Raw genomic sequence first — 15,146 nt, 5'->3', positions numbered from 1 at the left:
GTTTCTTTGATTAATTCCTTCTAAGATATCAGTTTATTTTTATTGAATGGTAATTTAGATTTATTATATTGTGAAAAGTATATTGATTGTACGAATTCAAAATATTTATTTATTTAACAATAGAAACTTCAATAATAATAAAATATGAAATAGATTTTCTTTTTTTGTCACTTTGTGAATAACACAAAGGATATCTTGACACTAGTGGAGTACTTAGTTACTCTGGCCGGCCAAAACTATTTTTTCAATTATATTGTTTCAAACTTCATTTCATATTGATCTATTTTACTTAGTCATGATCAATTTGGAATCCATCAGTATACTCATATAACATGCAATGCCCAAATCTGTATGATTGTTAACAACTTTGATCATTCAGATTAGAACTCCTATTTTGTATTCCATAATCGGATTCTGTCTTGAATTTCTGGAAGAATAAGTACCTTACTGGTTTTTTAATAATGCAGCACCTACAGTTCTTAAAGTAGAATAAATATTGGACATCTGTTCTAATACAATGTATGATACATGATTTTTTTTTGCATGTCTATTTCAATGCAGATTGAAGCAATGATATTACTTCTTCAAAGAAAATATCCGTTACTAAAAAATCAATTTTTAATTGGAAAAAACAGATATTTTTGTTTCTGGAGGTGATTTTTCTTCTTTCTTTTTTTTTTCTATGCCAGAAGAAGTAGACTATTAAGTCATTTCCCCTCTCACAGACCAATACACATCAAAAGATTGTCTCCAATGTTGCATAGAGGAACATATTTCGGTGAATCTACAGTCCCTATTTGATGGAGGTGTTTTTGGAGTTGATCATGTCCTGTTACTAGGCGGAAACAAGGTATTCCCTCAGCTCTGCTAAAATTGCTGGGGATTTGTTTATCCTTATACAGTTGGCTCTCCCACTTCTTTCCTTCCGCTTGTCCTGTACTTACAACTTATAATTGATTTCACTGTTCTGTAGGTAAGTGGTAGAACAGGCTGTGTCTCCACACAACCGAGCTTACCAACTTGTCAGCTTGTTCATTGCCATATATACCAATATGGCCTGGTATCTACTGCAGAGCTATGATCCTTCCTCTTTTCTTCATAATAGCAGCCATGTTTCTGCACTTTTCTTCATTAGGTGACTGCGATACCTGGTGTTGATAATTTTTGTATTACAGCTTGGGAGTTGCTGAAGATTGTAGTGTTGTCATCAATTTCAATAGTGGCTTCCATTGCAAAGTGAATAGCCTTAATTTCTCCATCATAATTGTCTGATCCAGCTCCAACAGGACATGACAGTTGTAAGTTGCTTGTGAATACACCTGCTCCAGCTCCCTTGTTAATACGGGATGCAGATCCATCAGTATAAATGTGCAGCCATTGCTCTATGGGGTACAGCTCATGAAATGTATTTAGTACAGCTGCTCTAAGCTCAGGTTCAGGGCAATCTTTCTTGATCTGACCACATGCCAGTGTCATCTGTAGACTTTAGCGGAATCGTGCGTTGGCATGTAGGAGATACTTACGGAGAGGAAGGCTCCATTTTGTCCCTGTTAACCTTTTCAGCAGCTTCAATTTTGTTTGCCCTTTTTAAGTCTTTTTTTTTTAATTTTTACATTTATTAAGTATTATCATTTTTCATCCAGGGAAAAATATGTATATCTTTCCTTCACATTACTGACAATGTTCGGTGATCAATAATTCCAAATGAATAAAGTTATAATTACTTAAACGAGAATCATTTTGAAAATTGAACATTCAAGCCCTCTCAGACTATTTCAATGAGGATAAGACCTAGCTGATATTGAAGACCATATAAACATTGATGTACTGAGTTCAGTTAAAGTCCTGTAAAATGGTACATTTACCTTGTGTTGGGGCCAACATATGTTTGGTAATCAATTATGTGACAGATGTTACAAAAAACAAAACAAATTCTCTTTCTGTTGTTTTTATACTGCAGATGAACCGATGACATCCTAGCGTATCATTGTGCACACATATATCCTCTCAAGTGTCTTCTCAATATGCATTCCTAGTAGCTAGCATTCTAGCCATCTCTATCGTCTTAAATATTTTCACCACGGCAGGCGGACATACTTTTGTCGATCTACCTCCACAAGGACATAAACCACCTACCACAGCGGGGGGCCCATCAATCACCGGTAATATAAAGGCATTTTTTTTTTTCTCTTTTGTTTAACCTACAAGTTAATTTTTGCAATAGTTATAAGTTTAATTAAGTTCTTTCTTTTCCAGTTTATATTTGCATATTTTGTTTTACACATGTTCAGATACTCAAAATATAACAATAGCAACATTCGGCAGTTATTTTCAGTACTATTCATGGTTGGGCTAGCAAAGGTTCCTTTTGAACCCTTAACACCTTGTATTAAGTGAATTTTTTTTTTATGTGAGAGACTTACTGATAAATCCATAGAATTCCTTAATAAAAGGACAGAAAATGTGTTTTTATGAATTTTTAACCCCAAAGACCAATTTAATGGTAAAAGTAACTAATTACCCTTTTGTAAGGATCTAGATTTTCTACTAAATGAGACCCAGTTTGTATTTTCAATACGACAATTTAAATTTAGTTAACATTTTGAAAAGTTGAAAACTAAAATAAGTTTTTGACCATGAAAAATCTTATTTTTTGGTAAAAGTATTTACTTTTAATATATGCGTTTTTAAAATAGCTGCATATGCAAAATAAAAACCAAACTTTTTTCTTTAGTTAAGATACACCTCCTCAAAGCTGAGGAGGTAAACTTGTATAAAATTTTAGTTGATAAATAATATACAAGCTAAATTTATCCTAAAAACATGGTATGGAAATATTTTTTGTAACATGTAATAATTTTCTAATGCTCTAATGATTGATTGGTAATTGTATTTATATATATATATATATATATATATATACAAGTTAAACTTTTGGTTTAACAAAGACTTAAAAAAGAGAAAAGGGAGAGAGAAATGACCAACTCCATTGCTACTTAAACACTCTTTTATTTTTTTCTTCATAGGTAGTACAGAAAATTATTTTGACTAACATATACATAATAAGAAAAATATATACAGTTTTTGCTTGTATCTCCTTTTTCTGTAGAGGGTGTACATTTTAAAGAGTCTAGTGAGTGATATAGGTTTTGTATTGTGGGTTACATGACTGTTAAACGTGTTGGGGCACACATTTGTTGTGAAGTGGAACTTAACCTAAGACGTGTCCTTTCACACTGGAGGAGGCGCTGGTTTAAGAGTTTGGAATGGTGAATTTGGGAGGTACTGGAGAGAATCAAAGATTTTGATATGGCGGCGATTTATGAATTCTGGGACAGTCGGGAGATCCAATGGCGTATGGAGATCTGGTTTCTTCTTCTGCCGCGCTGTTGTTAGCACTATCTTCCTGAGCATTGAATCTTGAAAGCGCTAGAGGAGTCTCTTGGTGCCGCCTGAGAGGTGGGTCAACAGTGGCGCTCCGTAGAGTAGCGTAGTATACTTTTATATACATGGAGTTTTAGTCGCAGGGGAAGAGGAGGTGATTTAGAGGGCATGCTTTTCTTCGGACCGTTCTCGTCTTCTGGTAGAGATGGGTGGAGAGCTTTAGGTGACGATCAAGTTTTATGCCCAAATACATTATGGAATTGGAAGGTGAGATGACGGTGTCCGCCACTTTGAGATTTTTCGGAAGTATTGATCGTTTGTGCTTGTTTTGAGCGAACACCACACAGTCTGTTTTTGCTGGGTTAAACGATATGTTTAAGTAGCCCAGTTGGTGGGTGATGTCAGGACAGAAGTTTTCGGCCTTTCGTAGAGCTATTTTGGCATTTATCCTGCTGCTGTAGAGGGCGATATCGTCAGCAAATGCGGCGATTGTTGCCTGTCTGTAGTTTTTGTCAACTACATCAGCAGTATATATTGAAAATAAAACAGGTGAGAACTGCTCCTTAGGGAACCCCGCAGGTTAGGTGGACGGATCTTGTTTCCAAACTTCTGATAGTCGCCATGGGTGGTCCTGAGGCGATCATGCCAAGTCGCTGTTGGTTCCAATGTTCCATTGGCGCATCAGGTTTCTGATCTGTGTGGTGATTGAGTTGAGGGATCTATAGTGTCTGTTTTTCAGAGTGCGCCTACTCCTGATGAGAGCCATGATGTGGGATGGGGGTTTCTGTAGGTGGTAATGGCTGCCTTCGTAGCTTCTATGATCGCTGCTGTCAATTGGTCAATGTAGGTATCTACTTCTTCAAAGGTGCGTAGCGCCGGGATTTCCTTCAGCCGATGGTTCATCTCTTCTTTGAATCTGCTCCAGTCAGCTTCATGGTAATTAATTTTCTCCGTATCCAGTTCAGAACTTTTCCCATTGGTCTCATACATGACCGGCCGGTGATCTGATGTGATGACGTCCGTCACCGTACAACCTGTGACACGATGGGGTTGTCTGGTCAATTGGAGCTCTATGGTTGAGGAGAAACCGGTCCCAAAATAGTTGAACGTATGGGTACCAGGATGAATTACCGTGAAGGCGGTTTTGACCAATTGTCTTCCCCCCAGGTTTGCAGTGGTGTTGTGCCATAGGGTGTGTCTGGCAGTCAGGTCCCCTACCAGCCAGTGATTTGTTTTCGCTCCGCATGTGTCGACGAGTTGTCTTAGTTCTTTCACTGATCCTCTGGGACGCTGGTAGATTCCCGTGACATATGTGGGTTGGTGCATCATCACCTGGATGGTGAGATGGCTTAACCGGACGTCACGGGTGTTCAGAGTTGGCTCCATTTTCTTCCATGTCGTTCCATAGCGAACGGCTATGAGAACTCCGCCGTGAGGGTCGTGTAAGTCATCCGTAGCTACGGCATATCCTCCAAAGTGAGGGGGGTCGTCCTTGCAGCCTCGTGTCGGTAAGTACGACCACTGTTGGATTTGTGTGTGCCAATAGCGCTTCCACCTCATTTATTTTTGAGCCTAGTTCAGCACAGTTGAAGTTGAGAATGCTGTATACGTTCATTTTTGAGATTCCTGCCCAACAAGTAGTCACTTATTTTTAATTTATCTAATAAAGTACGATCTTCCTTTAATGTGTGGTCGTTGTGTTACTGAGTTTAATGTTTGCTATATTATTTACACTGTCTGCATGGTTTGTGATAGCTTTTTGGGATTTACCACTAACTGTTTCTGGTTGTTTGGCTCCTGTTCCTACTTTCGGTTTACGTGCCTGTTTACCCGGTCTGTTATCAATCACTATCTGTGACTGGGCTTTAACGGCCGCAGCCATGGCTAAAAATTTTAACACTGGGTAGCTGAGGGGCAAATTGTCACTTCTTATGAAACTATTTTTGACTGATCTTTGTGTTGTTTTCTCGAGGAGCTAGGAGATGAATCTGCGACTGAAGCTCCCAGGATTCGAATACAATTGATAGCGCTGTCAAAAAGGATCCTCACTGTTCAGCAGCACAGGCACAACCATTAGTATACACTCAGTCACCCTTTTATTGAGACCTGCTCGTCTATATATACATTTGAATCAGCTGATAGTTATACAGCTGGCTGTAACTCCCCCCCCCCTCCCGCGCCAGTTTACAAACAATTCTCGTAAACTCAAAATATTACGTATATACAAATATGTACAAAAAAAAAATATAAAGGAAAAGCATCACATTAAATACAACAAAAGAAAGTAAGAATATCTATATAACTTATGTTATACTGAATTTGTGGAATTAAGATTAGTTTGACAGAATAATTACACAAGATATGCAATTGACAAAACTATTTGGTTTATATATTTTTTAGTGAACACATGTGTTTGTTTGTTTAAAATAATAACAAAGTTACTAGTTTTTCTACAATGTATAAACTGTTCACTCCCTCCCTCCAGTTCCTTCATCCAAAGGAACTACAAAAAAACAAATTTGAAAATTTACACTTGTTTAAATGAAAAGCTAACGAATACAACAACAAAAAATACAAAAATTTTACTTATTAGATTACGTGATTTTTCTCACGAAAATGACAAAATTATACTTCGTCTCCAATTATTTTATAAGAAGAGAATAGAACAAAACATATTTATAACATAGAATTTACAGATACACTACAATTGATTCTCGTAAATGCAAATTTAAACAAAATTAATTAAACTGTAAAGACATAAAAAAAATCCAATGAGGCGAATAGTGCGAGGAACTTCACTCCAGCGGGCCAGGAACAGAGAAATATGTGAAGAGCTCCAACTCCCGACTGTGCCAGAATTCATAGGCCGTAGGCACATCAAATTCTTTGATGGGCTGAAACCCTGTGCCAATCCACTGTTCCGTAAAATCACCCCAACACCAAGACCTGGGAGGTGGCAGAGCACTGTTCCCCTGGTCGATGTTCTCGCCTCGGGAGGGACTTCTGGTTCTACAGCCTGAAGTCATCACTTCATCAATGCCAGCCGGAATAGCCCCTCCCTATTCCTAGTAAGCAAGGCAACACATGCCATCATCGATGACACCGCCTTCAGCGGACCCGGCAGCCTATCTTAAGGGGCCTCTACATGTTGGCCGAGCCATGGCGAACTCAGACATACGCGAGCATGTGGATAGGTGGCTCGGCTTGGTTGGCCTAGGCTCGTTGCCGAGCCGTCGAGAGTCGGTTTTTGGACACAGATCAAAGGGGTTCGTGAGAGCGCTCGTGTAGCATCTACACCATTGTTCTTTGTCTAGTTACAACTGAGAGCTGTTAGGAGGTTAAAGGTGTTTGTTGGTACTTTTTATAATAAGTTTTATATTTAATCTTATTTATTTATATTTAATTTCCTTTCATTTTCTTTTCTTGTAATAAAAATAATACAATCCAAGTGCAATGGCTGAAACCACTATTACGTCCGCCATGTTTGCCTCTCTGAATAACACTGACATGTGGATGGCCCGCTCTTTGTTTGCCGAGGCTTTGCACGAGCCTCCGATCCGTGGCGAGCGGCCAACATGTGGATCCACCTTTATAATGCCACACTGGCAAAACAAGATGTATTAGTTTGCCAACTTATATACATTCCTTTCTTCATTTTGTATATATTCATTTCTCTTTTCTAGGAGGTCAGGAAAAAAAAAAAAATCCAATTGAACATAATTTAGGTTGATAAAAAAAATGGGCTACTCAGAGACTAATTCACTTAGCTCTATACAAAAATGAATACTAACTTCTAGCGGTATGATGGTTCCCGCTGAGCGCCGCTATCTACATATTCAACTATTGTAAGGATAATTGTACTGTCAATATTTTTTAACACAAAAAGTAGAAACAACTGTCCAACCCATTCAATGCTTATTTTTGTATTTTTAAAATTTACTTTGGCCAAATTTTTTACTTTTTTATTTTGTTAGTTGTGGATTTTTTTAAATCTTACAATGGTGTATACAATACAATACACGTAGAGCAGGCCTGACGGATTCGTGTCAGATTGCGGCAAGGAATTTGTTAATTCCCTAATTTACGATGAAAGTACAACACTAGGACTTAGATGGCGACTAAATACGCCCTGTATACATCGGGACCTGCTCGTGTTATACTGCAGGTGTCCCGAGTGTAATTTTATGTTTGAATTAAATGTGTGTGTGTGGAAAAGGGGGGCTGAAATTGTGAGACACTTTATGCCGATCAACATGCATATATTTAATTTTAATTTATAATGTTAATCCCCTGGAGGGGCAATTATAGTTAGTGTGTTAGGTTAAATACTTATTTATGATAATATGATTCCAGAACAAACTTGGGGTCTCATAGGTAATAGAGTGATGGCTTATCTGCTGAATGACGTTTTCGCCGACGCGGTGACGTCTTCTGGGCCGCTTTCTCGTCCAGGTGTGCTGTGGGCGAAAATGGTGAAAATCATGTGTCTCGCCCGATGTCTGACGTATTTTCTCTTCGAGGGCTGGCCAGCGTGTCCTGGAGCCTGGCGTGATGGTAGGGGTAGGCCAGGTCCTGGCTTGCATGAGGCTCAGGCTGGGGCGGCATTGCAGTCGCAGCGTCTTCGGGGTCTTCCGGTGTTCGCGGCAAGGGGGGCATCAGAAAATGAGACCCCCGACCCCGACTTTATATAAATCAAAAAAAGAACGAAAAAATCGGATTACTTAAATCCGACACGCTCCATCAGATCAAGGGTAGAGAGAGGCGTCGTGGAGCGTTTACAGAACACGTTCGGTGAACATTTAAGGTAACTTAAATTGGGCCGTAATCTTGGCCCTTATCATGCCATGCCACGTGCAGTAATTGCGTATAATAATACAATCCATTCAGTGACGGGTTATCTCCCGTAGTAATTATTTTCGGGCAAAAGGCGACGCGATAGAGAAGACCTCACGGTCAACAATAACGACCTCAGGACGATGCTTTGCCGGGAAAGAATAAGGCGGGCAAACGTTCGGGAAAAACTAATACCCGAAAAACGAGTTCGAATAGATAAGGCCAACGATCGACCCGGGGTTTATAAGAAGGGCCCTTACAGCTGGGTACATCTGTATATCGACGACTGCGAACCACACGAAATAAAACAACTGGACAGTATGAGGGGCCTTATAAAATCGTAACAATAAAAGAAACTAACAAAATTCTGCTTAAACTAATTTCTAGTGTTAAGAGGGGGTTGAGGGCATTCCAGGCCGTCAAGGTTTCGCTGCTGTAAGTAGTTCAACTGGACCATCCTACGTCTATTTGGTTCCTTAAAACTTTCTATGGTGACTACGTTATGTTCTCTGATTGTGATAACCCTGAATGGTCCCTTGTATCTGTGTAGCTCTTTTCCACGGCTTGTCCCTACTTTCCGGTATACCATCGTCCCGACTTTAATTTGGCCCATAAAATCGCGGACACCGAGGTTTTGCCTTACCACCCGTTTCTTCTTCTCCCTCTCTATCCTGCCCTTAACTTTATCCAAAACCCTCCGCTATGCCATACTATTAACGGCAATAGTGTCCTCTCCTACCGCCGTATCCCGATAGTCCCTGCGACGTCCACATCCACATCCAAAAACAACATTGAACGGTGATGGATGTATGGAGTGGTTGTGAGCATTGATCGACCTTTCCATCGCCTCGTCTGGCTCGAGTACCTTCTCCAGCTGGTATACTCTGAGGTGGTCACTAATTGTATTATGGAAGCGTCCTATCCCGCCTCTACCTTTCGGGTGTCCTGGAATATTAAAGTGCCACGTTACCTCTAAGATTTTCATCTCTGCTCTCATACCAGCATTTTCAAACTCTCGTCCGTTGTCAAATGAGATTCTCTCTGGAACGCCATAATATTGGAACCACGTTCGCAGGGCCTTCAATACTGCTTCCGCCGATTTTCTGTCACTGGGTACGGCATTGCTAATTTGCTAAAGACCCATATTACGGCGACCCACTTGTACCAAATTTCCAGCACGCTCGATTTAAAGAAAGGGTACCATTAAATTAAGATGCATCCAAGGGATCTGCATGACACCGTTTTCATCTTCGAACGTGGTAATTATGAATTTACAGGAATGCCATTTGATCTTAAGAACGCACCCGTGACTTTCTAGAGGCTGATGTATAAGTTCCTGAGAGGACTGGACGAATCAGTTTGTCAGGTATACATGGACGACTTTCTGGTGTTCAGCAAATCGGAAGAGGACCATGTGGACCATCTAAGGAGTGTGTTCCAGCGAATGAGGGAATTTGGCCTAAAATTATCCAGAGAGAAATCGGTGTTGGGGAAGAACCGGATTGATTTTTTGGGGCGCACTATCTCCAAAGACGGTGTGAGACCAGACATAAAGAAAGTGTCGGCTCTGCAAAGGATGGCGGTACCCAAAGACGTGAAAGGAGTGCGACGATTGCTAAGAGCGCTGAACTATTACAGAAGATTCGTACCGGACATGGCGGAATATCTTGTACCCTTCAACAATATATATATAATATCTTGATATATCTACATTGCGTATCTATATCTATATCTATGTTTTAAAATATCGTTGCTTACAATACATTACACAAAATACATCGATGTTTTTGAACAACTATTTCAGAAACATAAGATCTGTTCCAACGATCACGCATTCTACAGCCAGTCAGAAGTGCTTTTAGATGAGGAATCGTGTTCTTGCCACTACATCACATCTGCAAATGATGTGGTAAGCAGTCTCTTCATCATTCATGTTTTACCCAAAACATCAATGTTTTTAAGCCGATGTTTTACGTTTGTCCCAATTTTTCATTTTTTTCCCCCCCCAAAAGTAACTAAATGAAAAAAAAAATTTACAGTATAAACAGATTCCTAACAACAATGTGGTGGGATAAAAAATTACATTCAATCATCACGCTAACGACGTAATAAAGATAAATTACGACTAGAAAAACATCGATGATTTAAAATATCTATGCTCAATATTAAAATATCATTGCACACAAATCTTTGCCAAAAGCACATCGATGTTTTTGAACAACCATTTCAGTAACATAAGTTCTGTTCCAACGACTACGTATACTCCCGTCAATCGGAAGTGGTTTTTGCAACATTGACAAAAAAACATCGATGGTTAGATATATCAATGTTCAATATTAAAATATCGTTGCTTGCAATACATTACCCAAAATACATCGATGTTTTTGAACAACTATTTCAGAAACATACGGTCTGTTCCATCGATCACGCATTCTATGGCCAGTCTGAAGTGCTTTTAGATGAGGAATCGTGTCCTTGCACTACATCACATCTGCAAATGATGTGGTAAGCAGTCTCTTTATCCTTCCTGCAGATAGGTGACTCTATCAGTCTTATTTTATAGAGATGCTTATTTAGCTGACTGTCCCGTGTGTAGACCTGTCACCCACCTTAAGACACTCCTTTCCTATTAAGAAGACAGTTACTTCTTTTCGGGCAGGATCTCTTGAGGAACATTTTTGATTGTTCCATTCCTCTGGTATTTCTCCAGAGTAACCCAGCCTTGTTCTCCGCAATCTTTTTGATGTGCCTCTTCGCATGACTGAGACTAATCCCACATATGGGGTCAGGTGTAAAAGGAGCGGACTCAGATCCTTTCCGTGCTAGGTAGTCCGCTCGCTCATTTCCTTTAATGCCTTTATGTCCAGGCACCCATTCCACTCCCACCTTGTTGGCCAAGGAGAGAGAGTTCAGGGTAGCCTTACACGCCTCCACCAATTTAGAGCGGGTTACATAGTTATCCAGCCCATAAATGGCTGCCTGACTCTCCGTGTAAATCGTAATTAGCCTTTTTCACATCACATCCAACTTCCAATTTTTCACAACACTCAGCCTGGAATACTGTGGTGTGTTTTCCTAATGAGATGGATGTGCCTTGATTAGGCATGTCCATCCTCCATATTCCTGCTCCAGATCCTTGTTCCATCAAGGATTCCTCTGCAATCCCTCCACTATAGTAAGTGTTTTTCTATTTCTTCTCCTGATGATTTGAATGCATAGCCAGGATCCCGTCTTCATTGATCCTCCTGAACAGTCTGCCATGTCCCTCATAAGTTAGGGAATGGTAGTTCGTTACTAGTTCCATAAGTTTATATGCAGAGCTAAGGGCTTGAGCTTCAATCCCTATGTGTAGAGGTTTAATGCTTAGAAGAACCTCCATTGCTGCAGAAGGAGTAGTGCTTATAGCACCCGTTATCATAAGGCACTCCAGTCTCTGAAGTTTCCCGAGCCAAGCTTGGGATTTCCTAGTCGTACCCCTGTGCCACCATACAATAGCAGCATATAGGACAATGGGTCTTATCGCTGCCATATACAACCAATATATAACTTTTGGTTTAAGGCCCCAGGATTTGCCTACGGCTCCTTTACATGCCCAGAGACACCTCAGTGCCTTCATACTGGTCCTTTCAACATGGAGTTACCACTTCAGTTTACTATCGAGAGTAACGACAAGATGTTTGACTTCACTGCAGAATCTCAATCGTTCACCGTTAAGATACGGCGACTTGATTGCAATGTTCCGTCTGTTAGTGAAGACACAAAGACTGACCTTTTAAGGATTGATGCTCAGACCATATTCTTGGCACCATCCATTCATAAGGTCTACCGATGTTTGAAGCAATCCTGAGATAGTTTCTGGGAATTTGCCTCCTATCAGCGATATCAGCAGCATATCCCTTTGTGTAAAAACCTGCCTTATTGGATATAATAAGTAAGGTGTCCACCACCATAAACCACAGGAGAGGAGATAGCACTCCACTCTGCGGACAGCCACCAGCGGGCTTCATCCACATCTTAGTATGTCCTAGCTCTGACTTGAGCAATCTTCCTTCCAACATCGCGTTGATCCAGTTAACTCTACTACAAGTGTAGCTCTCTATAGTGGGAGTTGAATCATTTTCTTCTATCAGTACACGCCCAGGGGAAGTGTCAGCATGCCAGAGCCTCCAGGGTTCCCACCTCAGAATTGGTGAACCCCCCCTTCCACCTCAACAGCACCCAACACTCCCCTTTCAGAGTCTCTGGATAGAATCCTATTGATTCTGAACGTGGAGGAAGCATCATTAACATCATTGCAGAATCTCCTCCACGCCCCTCTTTTGGCCTTCCTCATAGCCTTATTGTAGTCAGTTAGTTCACTCTTGTAGGTGTCCCAACACCCTGTTCTTTTCGCTATATTAAAGAGTCTCCTCGTGAGTCCTCTCAGCCTAGCCAGTTTCTCATTCCACCAGGTTGTATTCCTGCTGGTTTGGATCCTGCATACCCTGTTATTATCAGTGTAGGATCTTATGATCGCATCCGTTAAGGACGTGTTAAGGCATTCAAGCTGCCACGTTTTCCTGATTGTTCCTAGACAACTCCTGACCTCTTCCTCGAGTTGGGTACAGTAGGAATCCCAATTCGTCAACTTTGGATTCCTGTACACCGACTCGGTCATGTCACATGTTGTTAAGTCATACCTGATCTACCGATGATCTGAGCATGACTCTTCATCCGAGACGTACCAGTTCTTAATCATCGGACCTACTCGACGAGTTGCTATAGTTATATCTATGACTTCCGCCCTCACCCTATTAACAAAGGTAGCCTTTCTACCTCTGTTGAGGACTCCACTGGTAATCAGTCGTCCAGATCCGCTCACAGCCTGCACTCCAGATCCACCCATGGTCCGCCTCTCCGATTCCCTCGCTCCAGTGCGATGGGCCGCCACCCCACTCACGCCAGCGCGAGAGGTCGAATCGGCACTCTCCACATCCATGGGTTCACCAGCCCCTCTCTCTTCCCTTGGTTGAGGTCTCCTCATGGTGTGTACCTTCACAAAGGCCTTCTTGAAATTATAATTCATTAGGAAGCCTCTGTCTTCCAAAAAGCGTAGGCTGCTTTCCGGGATCTTAAAAACCCCGTAAAACCCAGCCTCCCTCCTCTTCCTTGATCCCGTCAGCGTCCATCTTCCAACATCGGGCATCCTAGAGTTTTGGTAGCTAATTCTTCGAAGGAGAATGTCTGCCTCAACTCGCTCACCAGGGAAGAAAATTCCCACCCCTGTGGTCCTCTGGAGCTCATCAACGTTGCCGGCGTGCAAGGGGGTATTGTCGCCGATGGTGACGTCTCTGACGACAATCGACAGCCAGTCCCTACCAGCTTGGTTGTCGCAAATCACGATGCACCCCCCCCCCCCCGAGATGCTAATTGCTAAATTGCTAAACTCAAGGTGTGCACCCCCTTGTGCCTGTTCGTCCATGATCCTGATCAGGCGTCCCTGCACCTCATCACTATGCTCACGAGTTAGCTAAACGGAAGGATAGCCGTCAGGAATGATGGCAACCCTACTGCATCCCGCAGCGTTGGAGTATGTTGGTCTCGTTGGTCCACCTCCCCTAGGTCTCTTTGCCATAGGCGCAGAAGTCCCTGGGGAGGCCTTATCCTCTTCTCAGTGGAAGGTCCCGGTCCAGTAGAATTCCGGTCCCTATCAACAGGGCTTGATGGGCCCGGGCGTTCATCAGTGTCTTGGGACCGCCCCCCCCTAGCCTCGTATCAGCTCTCATGGACGTTCCAGGTCCCGAAGGGTTCCGGTCTCTAACACCATAGGTGGATGTCCCCTGTTGACCTTCGGTATCCTGAGAACTGACCCTAAGCCTCCTACCCCTCCCGGATGGTCCTGGTCACGATGAGTTCCGGTCCTTATCACCCGAGGCTGATGGGTCTGAAGGTCTCCCGGTATCCTGTGGCCGATCCACGCTCCTTGGCTCACTCTCCGCAGCAGAACCAGATCCTGTAGAGCTCTGTTCCCTATCAACCAAAGTTGCTGGTCCCAAAACAACCTCTCATTCTCCTGTAGTCCGGCGGTGGCTGTATTGATCGCACGTCGCCTTCTCCTCATTGCGCCCGATCCTCTGACTTCCCTTCTTCTAGACTGGGGGCTAGGGAAAGTGCTTCCACTATTCACTTCCCCCTCCTGAGGTTCCTCATCGCTCATCTCTTCCACGATCGTGGAAAGTGAGCTCGAAACATTCCCTGTCAGGTCCAAAATATCTGAGTCGGACGAGTCCTCCTCATCTGGAAAGGGATAAATGTAAAACAAATTGTCGTCGTTCATTTTTATTCCCACGAGTATGGGGATTCTTAAAGGCACTGCAGGTACTACCCCCTCACCCTGCAGCGGGCATTAGATACAATGGGGTGCGCCAGGTGCCCTAAGTGGGTCGATAAAAGACAGTATATTTTTATACACCCTCTGCCACCAGTCGCTACAACACATTACCCAAAATACATCGATGTTTTTGAACATCCATTTGAGTAACGTAAGGTATGGGGGGTTAATGAGCAGGGCAACAGGAGGACTAGAGAGGGAGAGACCCCACTCTTTGCGGATGAACTAGGCCAGAGTGCCCAAGCTATGCGTAGGGAGCTCTACGCCTAGCTTGGGTGTTTAAAGGGCCTGACTGACACCCGCCTCTGTCGTTCGCGAGTCCCATCGGACTCCCCAGGGGGTGCAGTAGGCGGAGGTGGCAGTCGGCATTGGCAGGGATAAGGAGGACTGGGAATCCTCAGACCGTGAGTTTGGCACTCTGGCCTAGTTCATCCGCAAAGAGTGGGGTCTCTCCCTCTCTAGTCCTCCTGTTGCCCTGCTCATTAACCCCCCATACCTTACGTTACTCAAATGGATGTTCAAAAACATCGATGTATTTTGGGTAATGTATTGTAAGCAA

General features: G+C 42.4%; 1 protein-coding gene across 1 annotated transcript; it reads right to left on the bottom strand.

Annotated features, from left to right (window-relative positions):
• Positions 1–1,131: 1,131 nt before the first annotated feature.
• Positions 1,132–1,476, bottom strand: LOC106688572 (uncharacterized). The gene has a single exon (XM_014433090.1). The coding sequence runs from the start codon at positions 1,474–1,476 to the stop codon at positions 1,132–1,134; it is 345 nt and encodes a 114-aa protein (XP_014288576.1).
• Positions 1,477–15,146: the final 13,670 nt, after the last annotated feature.

The sequence above is a fragment of the Halyomorpha halys genome, unplaced genomic scaffold (genome assembly GCF_000696795.3).
Source record: "Halyomorpha halys isolate HHAL.00 unplaced genomic scaffold, Hhal_1.1 Scaffold1157.1, whole genome shotgun sequence".
In the NCBI taxonomy this organism is placed as follows: Eukaryota; Metazoa; Arthropoda; class Insecta; order Hemiptera; family Pentatomidae; genus Halyomorpha; species Halyomorpha halys.
Note: the sequence above shows the minus strand (reverse complement) of the source record. Positions and strands in the feature narration are given on the sequence as shown.

Coding starts and splice junctions, on each gene's coding strand:
- LOC106688572 (XM_014433090.1), bottom strand. CDS start 1,476: ATGACACTGGCATGTGGTCAGATCAAGAAAGATTGCCCTGAACCTGAG.